General features: G+C 45.2%; 1 protein-coding gene across 1 annotated transcript in view; it reads right to left on the reverse strand.

Moving 5' to 3' along the window:
* The window catches only part of MARCH6 (membrane associated ring-CH-type finger 6), a 112,834-nt gene that overhangs the window by 2,747 nt on the left and 82,930 nt on the right, over window positions 1-27,157 (reverse strand). The window contains exons 21-25 of the mRNA XM_015409638.1: window positions 23,161-23,342; window positions 22,735-22,869; window positions 18,523-18,612; window positions 13,936-14,068; window positions 9,911-10,046 (exon numbers count right to left, since the gene is read on the reverse strand). Coding sequence (XP_015265124.1) covers window positions 9,911-10,046; window positions 13,936-14,068; window positions 18,523-18,612; window positions 22,735-22,869; window positions 23,161-23,342 — 676 coding nt within the window. The remainder of the gene's footprint in view (window positions 1-9,910; window positions 10,047-13,935; window positions 14,069-18,522; window positions 18,613-22,734; window positions 22,870-23,160; window positions 23,343-27,157) is intronic.

Here is a 27,157-nt window from a genome sequence, read left to right on the forward strand (position 1 = left end):
TCACCACCATCTTCTCATATCGCCTCAATCCAGTCACCTCCAAGTGCACCTCCTCAAACTCCAACTCTGGACCACCTGACAGGAGGAGGAGACGAACTCCCACTTGCTTGGGGCTCACAGTGGGGGCAGCTGTACCCTACGTGTGGTGCTTACTGGTTCCTCAAAAGCATCGGGTTGGGTACTACAGAGAATGGGAGTGCTGGAATAGATGGGAGACAAGGTCATAGTTCACCCAGAACCCCCAAAACAGCCTTGGGTCAGCCCTGGATGGGTCACTGTAGAAAGGACTTGGGGGGGGGGGGGTCACCATACCGAAAAGGCTGGGAAATCAGTGTTGCACTTACCTGTATCTGTTGTTCATCGAGGTGTCTTGTGTGCAGGCACACATTGGGACTGCGCTTGCACAGGCCAGCCACTGGAGGCTCTCTACGGCTATTCTAGCAAATTTTTAATAATCCAAGGGGAGCCCCTCCCCTGCAGAGCCCATCAGGGACCATTTTCCCGCTCATACAGTCACACGCTCTGCTGGGAAGGAGGCCCCCCCCCCTTTCCCTCAGTCCTCTTGAGCCACTGGGAGTGTCCCAACAGTAGTCTATCTATTAACTCACAGCAGGGTAGGAAGGAGGGAATGTGCGCCTGCACAGAAGACACCTCAATGAACAAAAGTTACAGGAAAGTGCAACATTGCTTCCATCTTCAGTCTTCTGTGCAGTCCCACATTGGGAGACTATAAAGCTCCTTACAACTTGGAGGTGGGGTGAGTCTCCGTGGAACAAGAAATGCAATACCACTCTGCCAACTGCTGAGTCTCGTCTTGCATTCACATCCACAGAATGATGCCTGACGAAGGTGTCTGCTGCCAACCATGTCACTGCATGGCAGATGTCCTCTCAGGGAGTGCCTCTTCAGAACACTGCAGATGATGCTTGAGCCTGTGTCGAGTGTGCTCAGTCTTCTAGCAGACACAGTAAAGTGGCCTTCTCGTAACCTATACGAATAGCTGACATGATCCGCCTAGAGATCATCTGTGCCACTGGTTCCCAAAGTGGACAATATCGCCCTCTCGGGTGTGCTGGAACAATCCAGGTGCAGATCCACAAACTGCACCTTTCTGTCCACTTCTTGAAGGTAGATTTCTAGGGGGGCGCTGAGTAATCTTTTTTCTGAAAAGGGGGTGGTAGGCCAAATAAGTTTGGGAACCCCTGTTATGTAGAAGCTGGCTTTCTATGAATTCCCAGAAAAACTGAGTCTTTGAAGCCACCTGCAGACTTTTGTTCTAAGTAAAACAATAAAGTCCTTTTGATGTCCAATGCATGCAGTGTCTCTTATGCCTCTGAAGCAGGGGGTGAAAAATATACCGGAAGAGCTATGGCCTGTGCTAGGTGGAAATCTGAAAGCACTTTATGTAGAAATTATAAACTAGGCCTTAGTACTACGTGACCTGTCTGAAATTTAGTAAACGGGTGATCAGTCCTGAGTGCCGCCAGTTCCCCAACCCTCCTGGCCTGATGTGATGGCAACCAAAAACGCTACTTCAAATGACAAAAACCCTAAATTACAGGAACCTAGTGATTCAAGTGGGGCCAGCATAAGTACCACAGATAAGGACCACTGTGGAACTATGGGTGGACATGGAGGGAATAAATTAAATAACCCCTTTAAAAACGTTTTGGAAGTGAGGTGTAAAAATAGTGACCTGTCCTGGATCTTGACGTGATAAGCTGAAATGGCCGTTTAGTGCACCTCGGGGGAGGACACTGCCACGCCAGACTCTTTTAGCAAGAGCAAATACTCAAAAACCAGGGCAACAGGACAACCCTCTGCCTGAGCACCATGTCTTCTAGCCCAATCAATAAAACAAACCCATTTGTGGAGCATGGAACTCTTGCAAAGCAGATCCACTACTAGAGGCAGGTGTACATAAATTCCTCTGGATAACTCCAGGAGGAGCTGGAACCAGGCCCTTCTGGGCCAGAAAGGTGTGATGGCCATTAGTCTATTCCCAAAGGCTCTATTTTGGTTTTCTGGTAGTTGATAGTGAGAAATTCACTTTTACAATAGGAGGAGAGCTTCCTAAGAGCTTTCCTAAGACCTATCAGAGTTCTTGAAAGTAAAACTGTATCATCAGTATATAGAAGCACTGATACAGGCCTATTGGCAAGTTTAGGGGGATGGCGTCCAGGGATACAAGCTGTGGCTGGTTGGCTTAGGCTGAGTCGGCTGAAACTGAATCCGACAAAGACGGAGGTCCTGTGCTTGAGTTGGGGCGGTTCGGGGGTAGGGATCCCACTCCTGGTCTTCGATGGGGCGCCGTTGGTGCCAGCGCCAGAGGTTAGGAGTTTGGGAGTGCTCCTGGACGCCTCCTTAACGATGGAGGCCCAGGTAGCTGCCACTGCCTGGTTGGCCTTTTACCATCTCCGGCTGACTAGGCAGTTGGTTCCCTTCCTCGACTGTGCCGACCTAGCAATAGTGATCCATGCGATGGTCACCTTGAGATTAGACTACTGTAACGCTCTCTACATGGGGCTGCCCTTGTCACAGATTCGGAGGCCGCAGCTGGTGCAGAACGCCGCAGGCAGGCTTCTGATGGGTCTCCCCAAGTGGGCGCACATCCAGCCTGTGCTGAGGACGCTGCACTGGCTGCCAACAGCATACCGAATTTGCTTCAAGGTGCTGGTTCTTACCTTTAGAGCCCTATATGGCCAGGGTCCGACATACCTGCAGGACCGCCTTTCCCCATATATGCCCCAGAGAGCACTACGGTCGGGGTCTCAAAACCGACTGGCTCTCCCTGGCCCTGAAGAGGCCAGGCTCGCTACCACCAGGGCCAGGGCTTTCTCAGTGGCGGCCCCGTCCTGATGGAATGAGCTCCCTGAGGAGATCAGGGCCTAGCGGGATCTTTTACGGTTCCCCAGGGCCTGCGAGACGGAGCTCTTCCGCCAGGCTTTCAGCTAGGGAGCCGCCACCACTAGAGAGCCTTGGTCTTTGACACCTAGCCTGTGCCGCAGGAACAGCAGGAGCAGAAGGACACCTACACCTCTGAAAGTACACCGTGAGAGTCAGCCATCCTGAACAACGAAATAACCAGCACTTTATTAATTTGTATTGGCTATAATGGGATTGTAGTAGCTATAAGGGAATTGTTTTTAGATGATTTTATGTCTTTTAATTGTATTTATGCTTTGATTGTTAGCCACTCTGAGCCCGCATTGCAGGGAGGGTGGGGTACAAATTAAATAAATAAATATATTGAGCCAGCTAGACAATTTATATAGAAAACTAGCCTGCTACTCGTGCTTCACTACGGTATTTAAGTTCCATAAATCCAGTTATAATACTGATGATGTGAGATTTGAAATGTGACATTTGTTGTAGGAATTCTGTATACTTTTTATTAGGTTTTCATATCTAAATACATATTAAAAGCTAACAACAAAGCTTCAAAAAGATTTGTAACAATAGTAAAAACAAGTAAGCAACAGTTTACGACATAATTGAGTGATTTAGAGGTATGCATTCATTTTTGCTTTTTAGGTGGTAAAATTACATAGTTTTTTTTTTTTTAATTTAAAAGCTTTATTTCCTCTCCTAAAAAGGAGAGATATTTCGCTTAGTTAAAAAGGGGGAGGGTATATAGTGGGATCAAGAGAAAGGTGAGTGATGTTTTAACTGGTAAAGTTAATCTGTTAGTAATATTAAAATTTTCTTCTTTGGCTTCTTCTGTGTGTTGTCAAACTTCTTTTTTCAAACCGGTTAAATGGATTGTCTATGTTAATATATTAGTAGTGTCCCAATGGTGCTCTGCTAGCAAAGTCTTTTCCAACGATTTTTAAAATGATCATCTACGGGCTGGCTTCTTTTAATCTCCTAATTCAGGCAGGAGCTTCCTCTGTTTACTCCTCTACGGCTTCTCGGCTCCTCCTCCGGGTCGCTGCTTCCGCTGTCTGTTTGCAAACTGCAAATGCCATAGTCCTTGTTCTCTCGTGCCTCTTCAAAAGGTCTCTGGCTTTGAGAATGGTTTTCTCCTTTTTCCATCTCTCGCTTATATGTTTAAACACTGCCATTCTCTTAGCTGGACCTTCTCTCCGCAACTGTTGACTTATAAAAGCACTTTTCAGGGCACTTTCTCGCTTGTCACAGCTCAATTCTTTTCTCACAGTCCCAGTCAAGGTCACAGTCACACGCAATCTGTTTATTTAACAGCCGGCACAACAAAAGATGAAACGCCTACACCGGAAGTTCCTCCTTTCTTGTTCGCTAGTTTCACAGCTCAGCTCCGACATCTTGCTTTTTTGTTTACTTTTATTAAAGTTCAAATATCGCTTTTTTAAGACAAAAATCTTCTAGCCTCTTCTCCCACGCACCAAAAGGGACCACTTCTCTTTTCAAATTCTGTCCCCCCCCCTTTTTCTTCGCTCAAAATCTCTGTTTGCGGGAGAGGGGGTTTCCCCTCCTTCTCCTTTAAGTCTTTTCGATTGGGGGGGGGGACTTTTTCCAGTTCGACAACTCACAGTTTCAGCCGCTCTTCTTCCTTTTCATCGCTCAATCGCTTCATCCCTCGGTGACATCTGGTGGCTCCGCTAAACCCCGTACGGGGTCGCTTACGCGGCGAGGTCCATTGGGGCATGGCGGGCGCCTCAATTTCCGACCATTCGGCCGAGAAATGGGCTCCCGCCTGCGCGCCCCAGTTCAGAGCCCCCTTGCTGGGGCTCTTCTGGGTCTCCGCTCATGCGGATTCCCCCCTCGGCCGCGGGCGGGCGAGACACCCTCAGGAGCGCCCCGAGGATGCGTCCGCCATTCGCGAAAGCCAGACCGGAAGCCAGGTGGTAAAATTACATAGTGATATTATCTGTTCTTTACCTTTGAAATTAAGTGACCCACATTACCAAAGCCACAAGGCATCCATCACTAGAGGGATGTCCTGTTGATTGGATAGGTAATTCAGGATGGGGAGCCAGATTGCAGTAAAATTGGTGCGAGTAGGACATTTATCAAAACGCGTAAGATTATCCGAAAGTTTAGCCATTATATATAAATCCCACAGCTTTTTATGCCATTGAGAAAGAGTGGGTGACATTGTCGTTTTCCAATGTGAGGCAATGACAGTCTTAGCTGCAAATAGCATTATTGAGATTTCATTCAGTGATAGAGGAACTAACATCGTCCGTAGCTCAACTGTTCAAAACTATATGTTCAGGTGAAGGGGCAATGTCTATATCACCAAATGACTTGATCTGCTCTATTACTTCTTTCCAGAAGGGGAGAATTTTGGGACAGAATATCCAACAGGGTGCATAATCTCCTAAGATATCACATTTCTTCCAACATTTTGGGTTGTATGATGGGTTCATGCGGGCTAGCTTGCAAGGAGTGAGGTACCAGTGCGATAATATTTTGAATGACTGTAGCTTCATAGATGTCATTCTAGAGTGGAATGGGGGAGATGTCCATATGCGATTCCATGTATCCTCTGAGAGAGTAATGCTACATGGCTTATGCCACATTGCTTGGTAAGATAGTGTTTCTGCATCCCTCAAGAGCGATTAGTACTTTATGTACCTGAGATAGCAAACCTTTTCTTGAGATGCTAGCCATAGCAATGATCGTCTCAAATGCTGTGAGTGGTTTTTGCAGTATGGATTCAAGTTGGAATTTGTTTACACATATGAGAAATTTGAGAGTCCTGTAGACAGGGGATAGACCCTTTTATTTTGTCCTCTAGGGCTACCTTGGAGTGAAGTAGTGTTTTTGAAGTGAGAGCCTGGAGAGCAGGGATATTTGCCATTTTCCACTGCATATATGCCGGGTTGTTTGTACCTGGGAGGAACCAATTTTGGTTTAGGAATGTCTGATATCGGCATATAGGAGGCAACAATACTGATCTCATCCAATCCCATGTAGTCAGCATTGCTGAGAGCAGGGGGCTGGAGCGAATTTGTTTAGGCCTACCTGAAGAGGTTTGCCACATGACCTCTTTAATATCGAAAGGGTTAGTATGCACCACGTACTGTTTAGCCTGATCAGAGTCGGGACCCACAAACATTAGTTGTATCACCTGTGAAAGGAGGAAATCTGAAGTGCTGTGGTTAATTCTAAGGTGTGCTCTGGGGGGGGGGGTCTGCACAGATAGCATCCATTGCAGTCAAGAATTTCTCTCCAGAGCCCATATAGTGGACCACTTTTTTAAAGTATGGAATTTCCATTGAATCAAAAGCCTTCTCCAGATCCAGAGACAAGAAGGCTGCTGAAATGTTCTGGGACTTGGAATAGTTCAAGTTTGTGAGGGTTTTATGTATATTTTCAGTTATATCTCTTTTGGGCATAAATCCCACCTGATCCTGACTCACATACTGCATAACAAATGAATTAAGCCCATTGGCCAAAACTGACGTAAAAATTTTGAAATTAGTATTGAGCAAAGATATGGGCCTGTGGGATGCCGGTAAGGCTGGGTCTATCCCCTGTTTGGGAATAACTATAATCGCCACCCTATTCAATGATGGTGGGAGACAACCCAGAATATGGTTGCATGCCTCTGACATCCTTATCGATGGAGGCCCAGGTGGCAGCCACTGCCAAGTCAGCCTTTTTCCATCTTCGACGGGCGCGGCAGTTGGTTCCTTTCCTTGACCGCAATGACTTGGCTACTGTGATCCATGCGACGGTCACCGCAAGGTTGGACTACTGCAACGCTCTCTACATGGGGCTGCCTTTATCGCAAATCCGGAAGCTGCAGCTGGTGCAGAATGCAGCGGCCAGGCTGTTGATGGGTCTCACTAGACGGGACCATGTCCAGCCTGCGCTGAAGGCACTGCACTGGCTGCCTATAACATACCAGATTCGCTTCAAAGTGCTGGTTCTTACCTATAAAGCCCTTGATGGCCAGGGTCCAGCGTACCTAAGGGACCGCCTTTCTCCATATGTTCCCCCAAGACCTCTACGGTCGGGATCGCAGCACCTATTGGTGGTTCCCGGCCCCAAGGACATCAAGCTGGCTGCAGCCAGGGCTTTCTCGGCGGCGGCTCCTGTCTGGTGGAATGAGCTCCCAGAGCAGGTTCGGGCCCTGTGGGACCTGACGCAATTCCGCAGGCCCTGCAAGACGGAGCTCTTCCACCAGGCCTTTGCATAGGAGCCGCTGCCATCACTGTACCACCACCAAGTTGCCATCTTCTACGGTGGACTAGATCTGGCAGACGCCTAGTTAACCGAAGAATGCTTGTTGTCAGGTTAGGTTGATGAATGGAATTCATCTTGGATTAAGTAAATTTAACATCAAGAGCATCGCACTTTATTTAATGACTGTTTTATACTGTTTAATGATTGTTTTTATGTTGTTTTAGTCGTTGTTATGGCAATTGCCTCTGTTGTAGCTGCTGGCTGCATGATATCTGTACCTTACCACACTAACTGAAAGGACAAGAGAATAGAAATTAAAGATTAAAATTTATAGTACCAATTAGAATGCAGATCACTATAGAATTCAGAGGATCACTCTGGAGCAGGCCACATAGAACTGTCCATTTAAGAAACAGTCATCTGTTAAAGTCAACTCCTGCTACCTGTCAGGTAGCCCTGTCATGAGTCTGGAATGTGGAGGGGTGCCCTCCCGTTTTCAGTCTCAGCTCTCCCTGATTCACCAACTGTATGTTATTTTATGCTTGACCTTGTAGATGTTCCAGCTGCAGTATTATTCGGCTGGGAAAGCCAACGGCTTTTGCTTTGCCTGCTTGCTTTGCCCACACACGCGAACTGTATCCATTGGCTTATGCTTACCGGGGGGATGTTTGATTCTAGTCAGAGTACTGTTGGCCATTCCTGACACAAGCTGTACATGTGTTTTCAGTTCTGGATTTACCAATAAACAGTTCTCTTCTCATGAAGCCCTGTGTTGAGTAACCTGGTGTGGGAGTACACTGACGAGTTCAAGCAGCAAGCGGCTAAGATCAAGGGCTTTAATCACCCTGCAACCGCTGCTGCACCTGACAGACAACTGCCTGTTAGGTGTAGGAGGTGGGGGGAGTGTGTTGGAAGCCACCCCACCTCGTCTCCTACACCTGACAGGCAGCTGCCTGTCCAGTGTAGGAGGGGGAGGAGTATTAGAAGCCACTGTGGAGGTGGGGCTGCACCTGACAGAAAATTGCCTGTTAGGTGTAGGAAGTGGGGGGAGTGTGTTGGAAGCAAAGCTGCTGGCCCAGCCTCTCTGATGGCTTCCAACACACTTCCCCCACCTCCTACACCGCCCCCCCCAATCGCTTCATAATTGGCGATGTGCAAGTTGAGGGCAGCAGACGAATATACTTTCCTGCCGAGGGTATCAATATTACGGCCCTCCTTATCAGCTGGCGAGGCGTGGGCTCCTGTATGCTGTTTTGCCTACATCTCCTTGGCTATAAGGGACGAGGCTAGTGAGTGGCAAAAAAGGTAAGAATGTCCCTCCTGCTGGACCTTTTCTTAGATGTGGCATATGTGTCCTGGCAGGTTGTTGCCGTAAAGCCAGAGAGAGGTCATCCATGCCCTCCAGCATATGAAGGACAATCCCACATGGGGAGTCCCCGTACAATTTGTTTAGGGTTTTATCCTGAGGTTTGGGGTTGCTGGAAGTCACTTCTAGCTCTAGGGACTCGGCCATCCTCATTATCTGTTCCGTGTGCAGCTTTAAACCTTCATTGGGTGGTGTCGGATCGGGGTCCCCCACCGTGTCGTCTGGAGACGGTTCAGACGGAAGGCCCAACTCTGCATCCGAGGGTGATCGGGCTCTCTGTGTGATGAGAGGGCAGCACAGGAGGGAAACCAACAGGAGGACCCATCGCCTCCTGACTCAGCACAGAGTGGCGCCTCGGCTCTAATGATGACTTTTGATGGTGCCAGTCGCCCCAGAAGACAGGGCAGAGTACTGGTAGTTTTGCCACGGAGGCCTCTTGGATGTGGCACAAGGCTTCACCTTATGCTTTGACTTGGAACACACCTTCCTGGGCGGAGGTTCCAACGAACTACGTTCTGTGGAACAGACGGAGGACTGGGTCTGACGAATCAGTTCTGTTCCTTGAACCGATGGAACGGAGGCACTCGATGGCGGGGGCTCCTAAGGCTCCTGGTTCTGGCGGCTGGCTTGGATGGTCATGACGGACTCTGCGCTGTCAGGGCAGGTGATTTCGCTGCCAGGCTCCTGGGGCAGGAAAGGGCCTTTCCCCATAAGCCTGGCTTCAGACGTACTGTTCGATCAGAGCAGGCTTTAAGGAGTGAACTGAAGACAGACCTTGCACTGGGCAATGTTATGGACCTTGCCAAGAGATAGAAGGCATAACTGGTGCTCATTGCACCAGGCACACTTTTTAAACAAGGATTTCTGTGACATACTGCCGGTCAGAAAGCCAAACAACACAAATCTCCTTGAAAAAGGAACTCACGATCTTTGGAGCTGCAGAGAACATCTGCACTATGCGGCGGCGAAGACAGGACTGAGGGAAGGGGCCCCTCCTGGCAGAGCATGTGACTGAGCAGGAAAATGGACCCTGACGGAATATGCAGGGGAGGGGCTCCCCACGGAGTGCTAAAAATGTACTAGAATAGCTGCAGAGAGCCTCTGGTGGCTAGCCTGTGCAAGTGCAGTCCCAGTGTGTGCCTGCACAGAAAACTGAAGAAGAACCACTGTTCTGGTATCACCAACAAGTTTGGGGGGGGGGGAGAAACCTGGAGATGCAAGAAGCAGGAGCACACTGACTCGGAATCCAGGACTCTCAGCACATAGTTCCTTCCAGGCGCTTCAGAGACAGTGAGCCACACACCACAAAGGGCTTTCACGGGGCTCCAATCCCTGCCCATCCCTCCCAGCAGCTGGCTCACTGATGCTTTGACTGGCTGGAAAGAGAGGAATACCCCTGATGAGCCTTGCTAGTGTAGAGGCACTTACTTGTCGTTTTTAATATGTTCGTAAAGGCGCTTGAACTGACGGACCTGGAAGGACAAGATCCCCATCAAAACCACCACCATAAGGAGAAAAGGATAAATCCGACGTTGCACAAGGTTTTGCATCTCAGCAGTGACTCCTATGAAAACAAGATAAGAAGAGAGCTGTAATAGAGTTAAAATGCAAAAATTTTACTGGAAAATTAATGTTTCCTTATTAACAACGAAAAGGGCCAAAAATGTACTACCAAAGGATACTATAGCAGTTTGCGTCCGTTCCTATTAAGACAAAATGGTTAGTTGGATGTTTCTCTCTAGTTACACTTTACATATTCCAAAATGGTCTATTTAAGTGTTTGCAGGTAAAACATTGTTGCTAAAATACTGTTAACCAAGATGTTCTTGGCAATAAAATAAAGACGACAACACGGTTAGCTGGGATTTTCAAAATGCCAGAAACAAGTCTGGTCAAAGCACAAAAAACCTCAACACATCTTTGCCTGTTCTGGAAGCCATTACTGTAACAAGTTACTGCCACCCACTGGCCAAAGCAAGCGATCTGGGGAAGGGACGTGATGTGCCTTGATCTTCGGGGGGAAGCAATTTACTGCCGCAACTGACTGCAGTTCCTGACCTGAACAGCACAGGCCAGCCTGATCTCATCAGATCCTGGAAGCTGGGCAGGGTCGGCCCCGGCTGGTGTTTGGGTGGGAGACCACCCAGGAAGTCCGGGACTGCTACACAGAGGTGGGCAAGGGCCAGCCGCCTCTGCTCCTCTCTTGCCTTCCAAACCCTACGGGGGTCGCCATAAGTCTGCTGTGACTTGACAGCAAAAACAAACAAAAATGTCAAGTGATGTGTGAAGGAGAACCCTAGAAGCTCAAAAGACTAAACTGAGGCTGTCGTCCTTTGGCACTGTGGTCTGCATCTTATCGTATCATAAGTCAGAAGCCACTTGGTGGCACTTAACACACACCTTTACTTGGGAGAATGGTTCGGGGCCGTTTTTTTGTTTTTGTTTTTAAAATGTGGATATAACTTTGTATGCATCCCTTTTCAACAGTGAGAGGAAGAAATATGACTCTCTTAGTACAGAAGACCAGAGCCGATATTGATCCTTATCGTGACCAGGGCCACCCACAAATGAAAGTGGTCCTAACTTGGTCTCTAAAAATATGTGTGTTCATTTGCAGCTTAACTGGTCTTTGGGGAAGACTCTGGTTGAGAGTACCAAACACCTCATAGGGGTCTGAGAAGGGACAACACTAGACCCCCACCCCCAGACCATCACAGCAGACACCAGACAGGTACAAAAAATCTCTCATGGCAACCAGGGTGTTTTCTGGAGGGTGACTAGTTTGGAATACTGATAGAAAAGGAACGAGATAATCACTTGCCCCGAGAATACCTGACAGTGTTTCATCACCTCCCTTTTCAAGAACTTTACTCAAATGTTTGGGTTGGATCCAGACTAAATTTGCAACCCCTTCCCACTGCAGACCCCCCTTGTGACACTCTACTCGGCCTCCATCGTGCCTGCTAGCTCACACTCAGCACAATTATTTAGGGTAATTAGATCTGTGACATCCCTCATGGAGAGGAACCAAAATGTTAGTAAATCGGCCATTAGCTGTGAGGCATTTGCAAGCTTTTTTTTAAAGACAATCTTGTTTCTCTGTCACGACCTACCTGCCAATTTTGACACAGTAAGTGAACTGGAGCCCCCTTGGCCACCTTTGGATCCAGTTTTTGACGGCTTCAACCTGCTCTCCTCTGCTGATGTTGACAGGATTCTGGGTGCTGTCAGCCACATGCCTCTTGATCCATGTCCCTCATGGGCTGGTGACGACACGGGGCTCTCTAATGAACATGATCAATCTGTCCCTGGTGCTGCTCCTGAAAAAACCACCTTTGGATCCTTTTGATCCTGCCAATTACCACCCAGTTTCGAATTTATCCTTTCTGGGTAAGATAATGGAAAGAGCAGGAGCCGGGCAGCTCCAGGGTTTCCTAGATGACCCATCAGCATTGGGGCCATTCCAGCACAGCTTTTGCCCCGACCGTGGGACAGAGGCGGCGCTGCTTGCCCTGATCTCTGCAGACAGCTGGGTCGAGGTGGGTCGGCGCTGCTGCTACTGCTTTATCTCACAGCAGCGTTTGACATGGCCGATTACGACCTGTTGAACCGCCACCTCACCCACAAGAGAGTTCGTGGGGTAGTCCTGAAATGGCTTTCCTCATTTCTCCTTGGATGGGGACAGTGGGTGGCCAAGGTGAGAGGGTGCCCCTTAACAGGTGGGGTGCCTCAGGGGGCAATCCTCTCCCTGATGTTATTCAACATCTATATGCACCCCTCCGCCCAGCTGGGGCAGAGCTTCTGGCTGAGGGGTCATCAGTACACCAGTTTGGTGTAAGTGGTCAGGAGCACGGACTCTAATCTGGGAGAACCAGGTTTAATTCTCCACTCCTCCACATGCAGCTGCTGGTGATGTGACCTTGGGTCAGTTAAAAGTTGTTCAGAGCTGTTCTCTCAGGAACAGTTCTCAAGAGAGCTCTCTCAGCACCACCCCCACCTCACGGGGTGTCTGTTGTGGGGAGGGAAAGGGGAAGGAGATTGCAAGCCGCTCTGAGACTCCTTTGGGTAGTGAAGGGCCATGGGGTATGAATCCAATCCCCTCCTCTTCTTCTTCTGTATCTGTTATTGGATGGCTGCCCGGATACCGCCCCACAAACTCCGGCTGTGGGTTTGGAGACTGCAGTGGGATGTCTAAAAAAGCACAGAGGCTGAGACTGAACCCAACAGAGACAGAGGTCCTGTGGCTTGGGGGGCATCAGGACTGGGGCACAGACTTCCCACTCTTCCCACAGGGCGTCACTGATGCCGGCATAATCCATCAGGAGGCCCAGGTCATGAATATTGTCAGGCTGGTGTTTCTCCATCTGCACCAAGCATGGAAATTAGCCCCTTTCCTGTTGCACCCTGACCTGGCCACAGTAATTCACACAATCGTCACCTCCAGGCTAGACTACTGTAACTCGATCTATGATGGCCTGCCCTTGAGACTGACCAAGAAACTCCAACTGATCCAGAATGTGGTGGCGTGAGTCCTGACAGGAACACCACAGACAGCACATATACAATCGGTGCTGCACCAGCTATACTGGCTCCCAGTGGAGTACCGAGTCAGGTTCAGGGTTTTGGTTCTGACCTTCAAGACCTTGAGAATTCTGGAACCCACATATCTTCGGGACCGCCTCTTCTGGTATGTCCCCAGGAGAGCATTACACTCTGCCGGGAACGAGCTGCTGGTGATTCCTGGCCCCAGAGATATCCAGCTGTTCTCGACGAGAGCCAGGGCCTTTTTGGTCCTGGCTCCAACCTGGTGTAACTTTGCCAAACACCAATTCCACAGGGCCTGTATGGCAGAGATGTTCCGCCAGGCTTTTCATTGAGGGCAGCAATGGTTTTTCCATCATGGGGGCACCCTCGATTGTTTTCGTTTCCCCCCATCATTGGCCTATCATTTCTAAACAATAAAGTAAATTTCATAAGCGGTTTTCCATATTCTTGAATAAAAAAGTGAGATACAAATTGTCAGGGTCCTTAGTCAGGTCACACCACACAGGGCTCCATAAGAAGATAACTGTTTATTGATGAGTCCAGTACTAATGAACACGTGTACAGCTTGTGTCAGGAATGGGCATCAGTACTAGGGCCTCTGACTTATAGTAAAATCAAACATTCCCCCTGTAAGCATGAGCCAATGGACATATCTCGTGCGCGCAGGCAAAGCAAGCGGGCAAAGCAAAAAAGCCGTTAACTTTCCCAGCCGAGTAAACTGCAGCTGGAGCCTCTACAAGGTCTTATATAGCAAACAGTTGATGAGCCAGAGAGAGCTAAGAAGCAAAAGGAGGACACCCCTCCGCATTCCAGAACTATGACAGGGTTACCTGACACAAATCTCCCAATCTTGCATTTCCAGTGTTATGTCTGAAGCCTAGATCAGGATGATACCCATCTTTACTCACCTAGTAAAGGTACAACTCCAGAAGCTATGATGTAAGGTACACAGAGAGAAAGCAACAAGACTGAGATCACAGGTGCTGCAAGTTTCCGTATTATAAAATGTAAGTCGATATTCCGAATGCCATTTGCATACACCTGAAACAACACAAAAATCAAGTCATGTGAATGAAGTTTGTACATAAACTGTGCAACCACATGATGGGCATATTCAGGACTGGGAATTTTGGGGCTAAATGCTGCAGTTAACATTTCACTGAGGGAAATCAGACACCTTCTAAACTATAGCAGTACATTGGCATATGAAATTCACTATTCTAAGATTTTTATTTTTATTTATTAATGTTCTTTTTTTTTAAGCCCCCGGAGGTGATTTTTTATTGATTTTTTAAACACTACAAAAACTAGAACAGAAAAAAGGGAAAGGGAAAGCTACATATAAGGGAGAAAGTAAAGAACCCACTACTAACTAAAAACCCAAGAGAGGAGATCTCCAACTAGCTTTTTATACTTCATTCAGACTTTTAATCTTTGTACTTCTTATGAACTGTGTCAATCTTTTAACCCTTTTAACCATCCCAGTTACATTTAATTGCCCAATAACAGTGCCCCCCATCATCCCCTAGAACCAAAGTTCTCAAAGGCACAATTCAGAGTCCTTCAGCCTTTACTTCTTCTTCTCTTCTGCAGTTTGTAGGAACTTTTCGGGGCTGATGCCCCCTGCTCAGACAAAGAGTTCTCACCAGATGAACCAGTTTCCAGCTCTCCACTGGACTTATCGTCCTCTTCTTTTTTCTCGTCCTCTGGCCTTCCCAGCTGCTCCTTTAGAAACTCTTGAGCTTTAAGAACAGAGAGTCAATCTTGACCTTCTTCTCCTTGATCTTGAATATTACTCCTTCTGGAAACAGCCATTTATATCCAATTGAGTTTGGAGGAAAAACACAAGTTCTTTGTATTTCTTTCTGCGTTGTCTTACTTCAAATGGAATATCCTTTAGCATTCTGACAGCATTCTCCCCCACCTTCAGGGGTGTCGCAGCAACTGCTTTCAGGATAGCATCCCTGACGTGCCTCTTCGAGAATCTTACTACAATTTCCCCAGGCATATTATTTTTCTTTATGTATCCTGTAGGCCACATCCATGTTGTTGAGTAGCAAGTCCGCCTTTATATCTGCTACTGGGGCAAGTAGCTCACTCATAAGTTCTTTAAGATTCTCTCCTCTTTTCTCTGGCACCCCTTGGAAGTGCAGGACCATATTAGCCTTATCCATTTGCACTTGCAGCGTCTGACCTTCCAAAGATAGTTTTCTTTTCCAATTTTTGCACTTTTCCCCTCACTATCTGTGTTGTCTCAGCCATTTCCTTTACCTTCTCAGCATCCTGCTTCATTACTTGAATCAAATCCGTTATTTGCGTTTGTTGAGCAGTAATGCTTGTTGTCACAACTTGCAGCTGCTTTTGTTCTGCAGTAATATTCGCTGTTACAACAGACAACTGTTCTTTAAAGACATTGAGCTGTTCCAGCAGAGGGCGCATGACCTCTGTCATCGCTTTCATCGTCTCACTGGTCGTTTCCGGGGATTCTAGTTTCGCTTTTAAAAGTTTCTCTTTGTCTCTGTCCTTCTTCCCCACCATCTTTTTCTAGTTTGTTTGCTTTCGCAATAAATTTTAAAGTCTCTGAATATGCGCTTATCTGTATAGCTCGATGGATGAGTACTTCTGGGCAATTTTCTTGTTTATTCTTCCACTCCCTCCCCTTTCGCTCAATGATTTATGGGCATGGGAGGCGTCCCTCCCACCACTCGCTTCTGCCGTTTCGCTGCTTCGGGTAAGGAGTGTCTTTTCGTTTAAAAATCAGTTCTCATTTGACTCACGTTCATAGTTGGTCTTCCGACCCCTCTTCATTCATCATTTCAAACGCCTGATCTCCTGTGCTTGACCCGGCTAGCTTCACTTGTACCATCAGGTCTCTCGGCTGGACGGACCACTGGAGCAAGGGGGAGCCTCGATTCTCTGGCATTTGGCCAGAGAAGAGGCTACCCCCTCAAAGCTCCTTGGCCAGGTGCCCTTCCCCAGGCTCCTGGGGGGGGGGTTACAAGCCTGCTCACCCCCTCCATCCGCCAGAGCACGGAGACACCCCCGGGAGGTCCGGGAGGTGAGTCCGTGAGCGTGCCGCCATCAACCAGAAGTCCTCATTGGAGGAATTTTTCTACATTCTCCTGCTATTTGAGATTGGGGATGATGACCATAAAGAGAATGTCTTTGGAATGTCCTCCCCAAACAAATTTGTATCACATTAAGATCCTTTTTATTTTCAGGAGCTATTATCGGTGTGTGACAAACTGCACTTTCTAAGAGGTTTAGAAGTACAGTACATAAAACTACAGAACTATGAAGGGTTAATACTTCACAGAGCTGGAGAGCCCTCCTGAACAATTCAGCTTTGCATCATTTGCAGAATGTCTGGAGAGGGGGAGCCTTCCCGACCTCCTCAGGCAGGCCCTTCCGCAAGGTTGGGAGCCACGACGGACAAGGCCACGTGTATGGGCAGTTGCTGATCTTGCCCGTTTGCAGGGTGGCACCTGCATAAGGCCCAGCTCAAACGAGCAAAGCCGCTGTCACAGAGCCCAAGAAGAGAGGTGGTCCTACAGAGAGGAGGGTTCTGTCTGTGATAGCAGTAAGTTACTGGGCTTCAGTTAAAAACTAATGGAAGAAACTGGAGATGTGCTTCATTTGATGCGATGTAGGTAAGATGCAAAATTTTATCTCTTTTGTCAGAAGAGAAGATTCACTGGAAAATACAATAATGCCAGGAAAAGTTGAAGGCAGCAGGAAAAGAAGACGACATGGGACATTTTGGAGATCATTAATTCATATAAATATGATACTTTAAAATGTTTACTGTATACTAATTTCTGTTTTCATATGTGTACTTCTTTAGTAATATTCTTCAAAATTATTGTTTTTGTTGCAATGTTTGCTAATTTATATTCTACTTTTTTAAAAAAAGTGGCTTGAACATTCTCTGTGGGTCAAAGCGAAAAGGAGGTTTGGGATTCCCAAGTTCAAGTTTACACCCTTATGCATCACAGTCCGTTGCACCATGACCCTGGTTGAAGCCTGACAAAAATTTGGGGTGAAAATGGTTCTTTGAAATTCTTACTGTACATACACTTCTTCTCTAAGAGGGATAGCATTGTCTATTTGCTAACTATAAAATAAAGTGAATAGGAAATTAATAAAGTGAGATGCAATCTCCCATTCTGAATCTACTTATGGACATGTGGAGATCTATGCAAAGCAGTAAATTAAAAAAGCATTATTCTGTGCACATTTAGTGAGAAGAGAGCCTCACTCAGCTGGTTTCACCTACAAGTAAACACCCAGATTTTCTTTTTAAACTGAGGAAATATTTTATGTTATGGCCTGGTTAATAACAAAAACACCAAGCTCAATTTCCCTAAGCGATCTAGTGATGAAACAAATTAAGAATTCAGTCCCCAGGTTCAAAATTCAGTACAGGAAAACCACAAAACCTGAATTGAATCTGATTACTGAAATGGCTTACAGCTAATACAGGATGCAAAATGCTCTAAAATCGGGAGAAAGGCCGATTATATTGAGCAATTTGTACTAAAAATATTAGTAACAAAGGCTGTTACAAGAAAGAAATCTTGCTTCTTGGTATGAATTTCTCCAATACTGAATTCTTTAAAAATAGGGAAATAGTACATGAAGATATAAATCTGGGGACATCTTGGACTATGTTATTAAAATATTTATTGATCTAGGAACTTCCTGTGCCACCTTTCTGTAAGTAAGCACACCCAAGGCTGTTTACAATACAACAGATAAAATACATCGTCATGCCAGCATAAAACTACAGCACATAAAACTCAGAGATAACAAGCAGATAAATTTTCAGTGGTGTTAATAGAGGGTGCCGAGGAGGCCTTCCGCTTTCATCCTCACTAAAAACAGGGCAAGATCAGTTTACCATATGCTGGCATTTTACACATTTTGACTTTTCAGGAGCAAATCTGACAAAACCAGTTGCATCCCACTTACTAGAGATCTAATGATGGGTTTCTTTCATATTTGTGGACTTCTCTCAAAATAGTACACATAGGAGAATTGTGAACAGATGCCTGTCGCCCTGTACAATAAGTGTTTGTGTGTGTGTCCTGAAATGCATGTGCATCCGTCGAGAGGCTGAATGGTTCAAGTGTTAATATCAACAAGCAGATGCAAAGTACAAATTCTGGTCAACAATGAAAAGAATTTGTAGGGGCTGCTTTCTTATTTTGTCAGTGATACTCTCAGTAAACCATTCACCCTACATTATTCAGTGCAGTAATGGGGCTGGGGAGTATAGTGGGTTGGATCCCACAGGTCCGTTCCATAAATGCTAGCACCTTACTCCAGTGTCTTATCCAATTCTTATGCTGTTTTATAAATTAGTGACTGTGAAAATGTTTTCTGAAAATCAAATGTGCAACTTAAAGTATGAAACTATATGAATATTTTAAGGGATACATATGCCAATTCTTAAACAACAGAGGAAAGTTCTAGCAATAACCAAGAATTCTTACCTGTTCAATAACCGTTTTAAGCCACCACTGGGGGCCCATCAGCGTTATAGCAGCAATTATTTTGGCATGCAGAACACCAAGAGCCCAGTCCTAATTGAACACAAAACACAAACTTTGATTATGAACATGTAGATACTTGACAAAATTAAAGCCTCACCAGATATACAACTAGGTAGTAGCAGGCCTCTGACTTCATTATGACATGGATCAGAATTAATTAAGAAAAGATGTGCCTCAAGCATTTTAAAGTGAAGGACATGGCTGTTAAACAATTTCCCCCCAGATTCTTGAATGAGAGATAATTTCCAGAATGGTATGGTTTTTAAAAAATCATTTATAAGAACTGAAGAGAGCATCTAACAATTACATTTGATGATGGCTGATAATGTCAAGTTGTTATATTATCAGGGGTCCCCAGCCCTTCTGAGCCTGTGGGCCCCTCTGGAATTCTGGGACAAGGCGGTGGGCCCCATCACAAAATGGCTGCCAAGAGAGGTGGAGCCAATCACAAAACGACTGCCAAGAGAGGAGGAGGCACAGCCAGCCACAAGATGTCAGGGATTGAGATTATATTTAATTCTAATAGTGACTCTCCAACATTTCAGCCAGAAGATCTTTCTAATCTACACAGCCAATCAGAAGCCCTAGCGGGCAAAGGCCCCACCCAGCCCAGCCTGGTTTCTAATTGCACTTGGCAGGTGCCTGGGATGGTGCTGGTGGGTGTGCCCTATTGCCCCTGTGGGCACCACGTTGAGAGCCCCCGTTATATATGTTCTGCAAGGTATTATCTCAAAACATTTCTGAACCTACATGTCAGGGGACAAGTCTCTTTTCCTTGAATACGGAACCTACTAAAAATGCAAGGAGTGTAGCTTGTCCTCAGTATTCCTATTGAACCAGCTGGGGATCATGTTGTAAAACTGACACTCCATTCAGGTTATCTGTCGACTAAGGGAAGATTCATACAGCCGCACAGAACACATTTCCCAGCCACCTTTTGCTGTGAATGGAACCCATCCTTGGAACCAAAGCAACATGAACGCTGCCATCGCGCTACTCCACACAGATGGGCAAGTCTCTTTTTTTAAAGGGCTTCCTGAATTCCACATGAATTTCTACCAGTTCACTTTGATTTTACTGCACTGAGCCAAAGGCAAGAACAAACAAGAACAGAAGTAACAACAAATAAATGAAACAATAAAACTAGATTGATAACCATGCACTGTTAAAAGTTACATTTTCATAAGGTGCCTTTTGGATTATTCATCCAGCTGAATATAGAAAGGAGGAACATTTTGCTGGCCTGGTTTCGGACACTACACATTAGACTGAATTTTCTTGGCAGCTAAGGCACAAAGGGCAAGCCTGTGGGAGACTCTTGGCGCCTCGTCTGTGAGGAGAAATAAAACTTTCTCCATTGTGGTGCTTGGGCCTAAACTAGTCAGAATTGTGCCTAGGGTTCTTTTGCCTAGGAGCTTTAGACAGGCCAACCAGTAGTGACATAAATCTTCTGGTTCTGAGGCTGCACAAATGCATAGATGCTGATCAACTGGTTCTTGTGGCAGTTTGCATTGTCTGAAAACAAACAGATGTGAAGGCTGAAATGAGTTTGCAAAAAGCAATCTTGGACAGTGTGCCCTAGAGTGATCCTTTTTAATTAATGTAAAGTAAGGAGAGAATGTAGTACCTGAAATAATTTGCCTAGCAAAAGTGGCATCATGTGCATATACCCAGGCCCAGCAATTGAAATCGGCCTGACGGACACCACAAACAACATCTGGCAGTTTATACGGATCAACAATTTTGTAATAATTGGTGGACTGTGCAGAATCTTTTTGAATAAAGTGAAACAAAGGCTAGAGAGATGACCAGCTGCAACACTCCTCAGTTTGTGCCAGTAATCCATAAAGGGCTATGTGCACACATGCCCAAATAGATGGAAGGTCTAGCGCAGCTCTCAGCAAGGCAGCTGGAGTATTTGGGGGTAGTGCTAAGATCTCTTTCAGGAAAAGGTTCTGTATTCTTTCCCATTTAGCAACCATAGCATCGTTCCATCCCCATACCTCTACAGGAAGGAGGAGGAGGAGGAGGAGGAGGAGGAGGAGATTGGATTTATACCCCATGGCCCTTTACTTGGAGTCTCAGAGCGGCTTACAAACTCCTTTCCCTTCCCCTCCGCACCACAGACACCCTGTGTGAGGGAGGCGGGGCTGAGGGAGCTCTGTCAGAAACGGCTCTTTTTCAAGGACAGCTCTTATCAGAACTATGGTTTGCCCAAGGTCATCCAGCCAGGTGCAAGTGGAGGAGTGGGGAATCAAACCCGGTTCTCCCAGATTAGAGTCCGCGCACTTAACCACTACACCAGACTGGCTCTCAGATTGGATTTATACCCTGCCCTTCACGACCCGAAGGAGTCTCAGAGCAGCTTACAATCTCCTTTCCCTTCCCCTCCCCACAACAGACACCCTGTGAGGTAGGTGGGGCTGAGAGAGCTCTCTCAAGAACTGCCCTTGAGAACAGCTCTGAAAGAACTTGTAACTGGCCCAAGGTCACACCAGCAGCTGCATGTGGAGGAGTGGGGAATCAAACCTGGTTCTCCCAGATAAGAGTCTGTGCTCTTAACCACTACACCAAACAGCCTTAATGCAAGAGTAACTGATAAATGTTGATAAAGGGGTAGAAATTAAAAACAGATCAAGCCATGAGAAGGAATCATGAGCAGCAGAGGGATTAACAGTGGGGAAAGGGGAAAAGGTCTTTTTAACATGCTGTATAAAGATCCTGTGTTATTTCCCTGGCATTAAAGTGGTGAGTGATTTGGCTACTGCATAAGTTAGTTTGCTCTGGAGCCATCCTTCCTGAGCTAAGACAAAAATGTGTGAGCTGGGGGCTAAAATCTGTGAGGTAGCTCCCACTAACTCAGCTTAGAGGGAACACTGGCCAGGAGGCCTCTCTGCCCTGTTCCTGGCCCTCCAGACGAACTGGCTGGCCCCTGGGTGAGACAGGATGCTAAAGTAGATGGACCACTGGTCTCATCCAGCAGGGCTTTTCTTAGGTTCTTAAGACATATTTTCTAATGTCTATGAGCTATTGCTTCAACAAAACTCACCTGTGGGGCAGATTTCATATTTTCTTATCAAATGGAATCATGACTTGGGATACCAGCTGTCTGAGGAAGTTTGGAACTATATCTTGCCTTGGGGATCATGCTCTACTATACCTCTATACTTCAAGGAAAAATTGTTTAAGATAATACATCAAATTTATCTCACGCCCAAGAAGCTTGCAAAAATTTATAATACTGCTAGTAATTGTTGGTTTTGTCATAAACAGTAAGCAGTTTTTTAACATATGTGGTGGCATTGTCCACGCGCCATGAATTATTGGAATAACAGATGAGAGAAACTGAAGAAAGGGTTAATAGTGTACATCTGGAAATCCTTTCACTGAATCATGTACCTGGTTTTCCTGTGAAATATCAGGAAATCCTTTTAAATCTCATTACTATTGCGCAACTTGTTTTTGCTCAGAATTGAAAGCTGAATAAGGCACCAGATATCAGGAATCATCAGATACAGTTAAGGAGGCTTACATAACTTTGAAGCTTACCATATTACAGAAAGGTAACTGTCTTATTTATTTGATCCCTTACGGACATCTGTTATTAATCAAATTGAGGCACTTTTATAATTTGGTTTTGTAAGAATTTTGAATATGTAACTTTTTCAGTATGGATATTAATAAAATTAAAGTTTTTTTTTTAAAAAAGAAACTTTGTGAGGCAAACCTTTGGCTCCTCCCCCCATGTTCAAGCAAATAAGTACTGGAGAAAAGAAACATAATTTTGAAGTTCAACTGACTCTTCAAGAGTAATCAGAAGGTACTTCATTTTCAGCTACTATAAATAGAACAGATTAATATAACAATTGAAGTATCTTGAGTCACCTCTGAAAAGATTATGTTAATTACAACTCTTAAGATTAAGAAGATTATCTTAATTACAACTCTTAACATCACACAGTAAACCATTAAGTATTTATATACTCTCTTTAAGACACATAATCCTGGCCCTACATCGGTCCAGTTGCCTTCAGTTACAAGGATGCCCACAGGGCACGGATTAGCTGAACAGACCAGGCAAGGCAGCCATTGCTGAGAGGCTTGGAAGGCCAATGACCAGACAAGCAAGAAGGACAGACGTGTGTAGCTGACCTGCCAAGGGTAGAACAGAGGAGTCTGATCCAAGGGAACCCTCAAAGGAGCAACAATGACCAGCTCAAAGAGAAGTCCAAGCAAAAGTGGAACGACGCCAGCCAGCAATATCGCAACTATCAATGTCTTCATCTTCTAAAAGGGGGGGGGGGGGGGGGGGAGAGGAAATTTAAATAAGTTTCAAACAATTTCAAGACCTGACATCCCTCCTAAAAATTAATCACTAGCTCCGGTCTTTCCTTTCTTTCGCACGTTCTGTCCACATCTGGAGACTATTTCTAGACCTTGGGGGAAGCTTTCTTTTTAATTGCTCTACTGAGCTCTTTCCTCCTGCCACTGGAACAGAACACACCAGAGTGATGCTCTTTACACATCTGGCAAAGGCTTCTCTCAAACTCTGGCAGCACCATTTCCCCAGCAACTTACCATGAGGGACCATTCCTTCACTTTCTGAAAAATCACGTGGCGGCCTTGGGGCATCCAAGCAAGGAGCACTGTCACTGCCCGAATGGTCAACCAGCAGACATAAAGCCCACAAGCGGCTGTGTACAGCTCGTGGATTTTGGCAGTCCCTGTCCAAAAAGACATCAGCCAACGGCCTGCAAAAACTAGAAACCGGAAAGTTTAGTGAACATTTCACCATCACTTGATGCAGTGTGTTTTGTTAAAGGATGCAGACCAGAACCCAATAAGCCTGAATAGCTGTCCCTTTTCCCCACCCATCCACGAAGAACATGACAGGCTGCTTCTGAGAGCAGATTTCAAAGGCCATTTGGGGTACAGCCCAGGGGCTAAAAACAACAACAGCAACACGGACCCTAACCCGAAAGGCAGCGTGAGCCCTTACTTGGCGAGAGCCTAGGCAGCCCTTTGAATACCAGCGTGTCATTCCAAAGCATTTGATTTAATTTTCAACTCTGGCATTAAGAATTCTAGTTTGAAATAATGGAAAAGAAAACTGAAGTCAGCTGAAAGTTACAAGCCTTTTGCCTCATTTTAATATACAGGGTAGCTAATTAAATTGCTTTAAAATAATAAGACTGGTGTCCGGACTGCAGATTTTTTCATCAGCTTTGATGAAAATACATTCATTCTTGGATCATGCACATATCCTCCTATGGCATCAAAATCCAAGAAATGATCAAATTTACTGACCAAATCAATATCTGTATAACGTTTGGTACAAATGTGGTAAAAATTATGTCAAATAGGTAATACTATTTTTCCACCTCCATGAACATTAAGCAACACTTTAGATCAGGGTGTCAAACATATGGCCCACGGGCTGGAACCCAAGGAGTTACTCTGGCCCATGGCTCTCTTCTCTCCCCCCCTCCCCGCCCTGCCCCGCCTCTGCCTGTCCTCACCCTTCCGAGCTGCCTTTGAGTGTAGAGAGCCAAAGGCAGGGCTGCTGAACTTCCTTCCTCTTCACTGGCTTCTCCTGTGCCCGTGTGGGTCTGCTACAGTTGTTTATTTGCTGAAGTTTGCTGGCTGAGGGGAAAGGGGCTTGGTTGCAAATGTTGTGCTTCCCAGTGGAGGCTTGTCTCTCACATTCATTGAGCTAAAGGCTGGGACCAGGTGGGTCTGCTAGAGTTATTTGCTGAATTTTGCTGGCTGAGGGGGAGGGGGGCTTGTACGGGACTGCATAGTAATTCTGCAACTGTGTGTCCCAACTACACCAGATAATATGGCCAGTCAACATAAGTTAAGCAGTAAGGTTTAAAATTTTCTCTAGTTTTCTAGTGCTCCAAGATGCCAGACTCAGAATTCTCCTAATTTGTGGATAGAAACTGTCAACAGGAGTATTTAAAATAAGCCAGAACAACAGTATGTCATAGATATGGCAGAGGCACAGAACTGATAAAATGGCACATGGCAATAATCCATCGGTTTATTCATTTATTTTTTAGACTAATAGAAAGATCTCGGTAGATGTCCTAAGTTTAGAGCCCCAGATTCTGTTAAATATCGCTTGCAACCCATGTCCTATTTATCACAGCTTGATACTCACAAATTTAGGGAAACCTTCACATTAGCCAGATGTGAGGCTTTCCCCTCTGCGATGCTTGAGGGCAGATTCAAAAGGATCCCCACTGAATATAGACTTTGTCAATGTGGCTCAGGAGAGAGAGAAACTATTGAGCACATGATGCTCAGATGTAACTGGTATAACAAGATCTGTGACAAATATATTACTCCTCTTATAACAGATATGGTGGGACAATCAGGTGCTGAGCAGTGTAACCGATTGTTAACTGATGGGAACCGGACAATTACCGGAACTGTGGCAAAATTGTGGGTAGCATGCTACTGCATCCGAAATACACTATCAAATATATAATAATAGTTGCCTAATAGTCTCTGTTTTATGTTCTTCTTTTACTTTATTACGCTCAACTGTATTTTTATAGAGTTTTATTTTGCTGTCCTAAATTCAGTTATATGAATGTTATGAATGTTATATTTAAGCATTTGTGTTCTATGACTTGTTGCCGTAATAAATGACTGACTGGATCCCATTCCCAGGCAAAATCTCCTCTGACGGAAGGGATTCCCCATCAGCAGAGAGTAAATTTCTATGCCTACCTCCTGCTGCAGCCCAAAATGTCCACATAATGTTACTTCTGGGAGAGAGGAGACCTCCCCGCCCCCAAAACAATATGAGGAGGAGAATCAGCACAACAGAAGTTTTTCACTGGATCCAACCCACAAGATTTAAGGCTTCACATAATTACACAACCTGGCCCTATGCATGTTGATACAGGAGCAGCTCCCTTGGACTACCACAGGGCTTTACTGCTAATTAAGTGCATACACAACTGCAACTTTAAATAATTAGCAGATCCAACAATAACTCACCTTTGGCCCTATCCTTGTGTGGAGATTGCAAGGTCACAATTGCAAGGGTGAACAAACATGATTGCAAGGGTGAACAAACATGTGGACAAGGGGGATCCAATAGATATTGTTTACCTTGACTTCCAGAAAGCTTTTGATAAAGTTCCTCATCAAAGGCTCCTAAGTAAGCTCAAAAATCATGGGATAAAAGGACAAGTCCTTTTATGGATCAAAAACTGGCTAATTAATAGAAAACAGAGAGTGAGTATAAATGGGCAATTTTCTCAGTGGAGGATGGTAAGCAGTGGGGTACCGCAGGGATCAGTACTTGGTCCACTGCTTTTTAACTTGTTCATTAATGATTTGACAATCTCAACTGGAAGTTTATGCTACAGATGATGGAAAAAATAGAAGTTGGACAACACTTTAGAAATTGCATTGAAGCTATCTATTCTGAACAAAGAGCTAAACTGAATGTAAACAAAGAATTGACTGATAGCTTCAAGGTACAGAAAGGTACTAGACAGGGTTGTCCCCTATCACCGTTATTATTTATTTGGGTGTTGGAGATACTTCTACAAAAAATACAGCAAGATCAAGAGATAACGGGATTGACACACAAAGGACTTAAATATAAATATCGAGCATTTGCTGATGATGTAATGTTTATTGTGCAAAACCCGATAGAAAAGTTACCGTTACTATTCCAAAAAATAAAGGACTTTGGAGAATTGGCCAGATTTTACGTGAATAAGAATAAAACGAAGCTTATTTGTAAAAATATGACGAAACAAAAACAAATGGAACTGCAAGACCTGGTACAATGTGAAGTAGTAAAAAAGACGAAATATCTTGGTATTGAGTTAACTGCAAGAAATATAGACTTATATAAGAATAACTATGAAAAATTATGGACCAAGTTAACTCAAGACTTTAAGAAATGGGACAAAATGAACTTGTCACTGATGGGAAGAATATCAGTTATAAAAATGAATGTCCTACCACGTTTGATGTTCCTGTTCCAAACAATACCAATACTTAGTAAGACAGATTTGCTACTTAAGTGGCAACAAGAACTATCAAAGTTTGTTTGGGCAGGCAAGAAACCGCGAATCAAGATGAAAATTCTTTGTGATACCAAAGACAGAGGTGGGCTACAACTACCAAATCTTAGACTATATTATGAAGCGGTCTGTCTAACCTGGATGGAACAATGGGTGAAATTAGAAAATGATAAGTTACTGGGGTTAGAAGGCCATGATTGTAGATTTGGTTGGCATGCATATTTATGGTATGACAAAACAAAAATGGACAGCTTTTTTAAGCTTCATGTGGTAAGAAAAGCACTATTTGTGGTATGGATGAGGTATAAAAAATACTTTTGTGATGTAAGACCATTGTGGATTGTACCAGTGGAAGTGTTAACATCTTACTCAAGACATAGAGATAAAGATTGGTTGCCATATAAAGATCTAATTAAAAAAGTGGGAACAGAATGGGTAATGAAAAAGCAGAATGAAATTGAATATGAATATGAATGGTTGAAATATATGCAGATTTTTGATCTTTTTAGATCAGACAAAAG

Source organism: Gekko japonicus, unplaced genomic scaffold (genome assembly GCF_001447785.1).
Source record: "Gekko japonicus isolate JY-2015 unplaced genomic scaffold, Gekko_japonicus_V1.1 scaffold2820, whole genome shotgun sequence".
NCBI lineage: Eukaryota > Metazoa > Chordata > Lepidosauria > Squamata > Gekkonidae > Gekko > Gekko japonicus.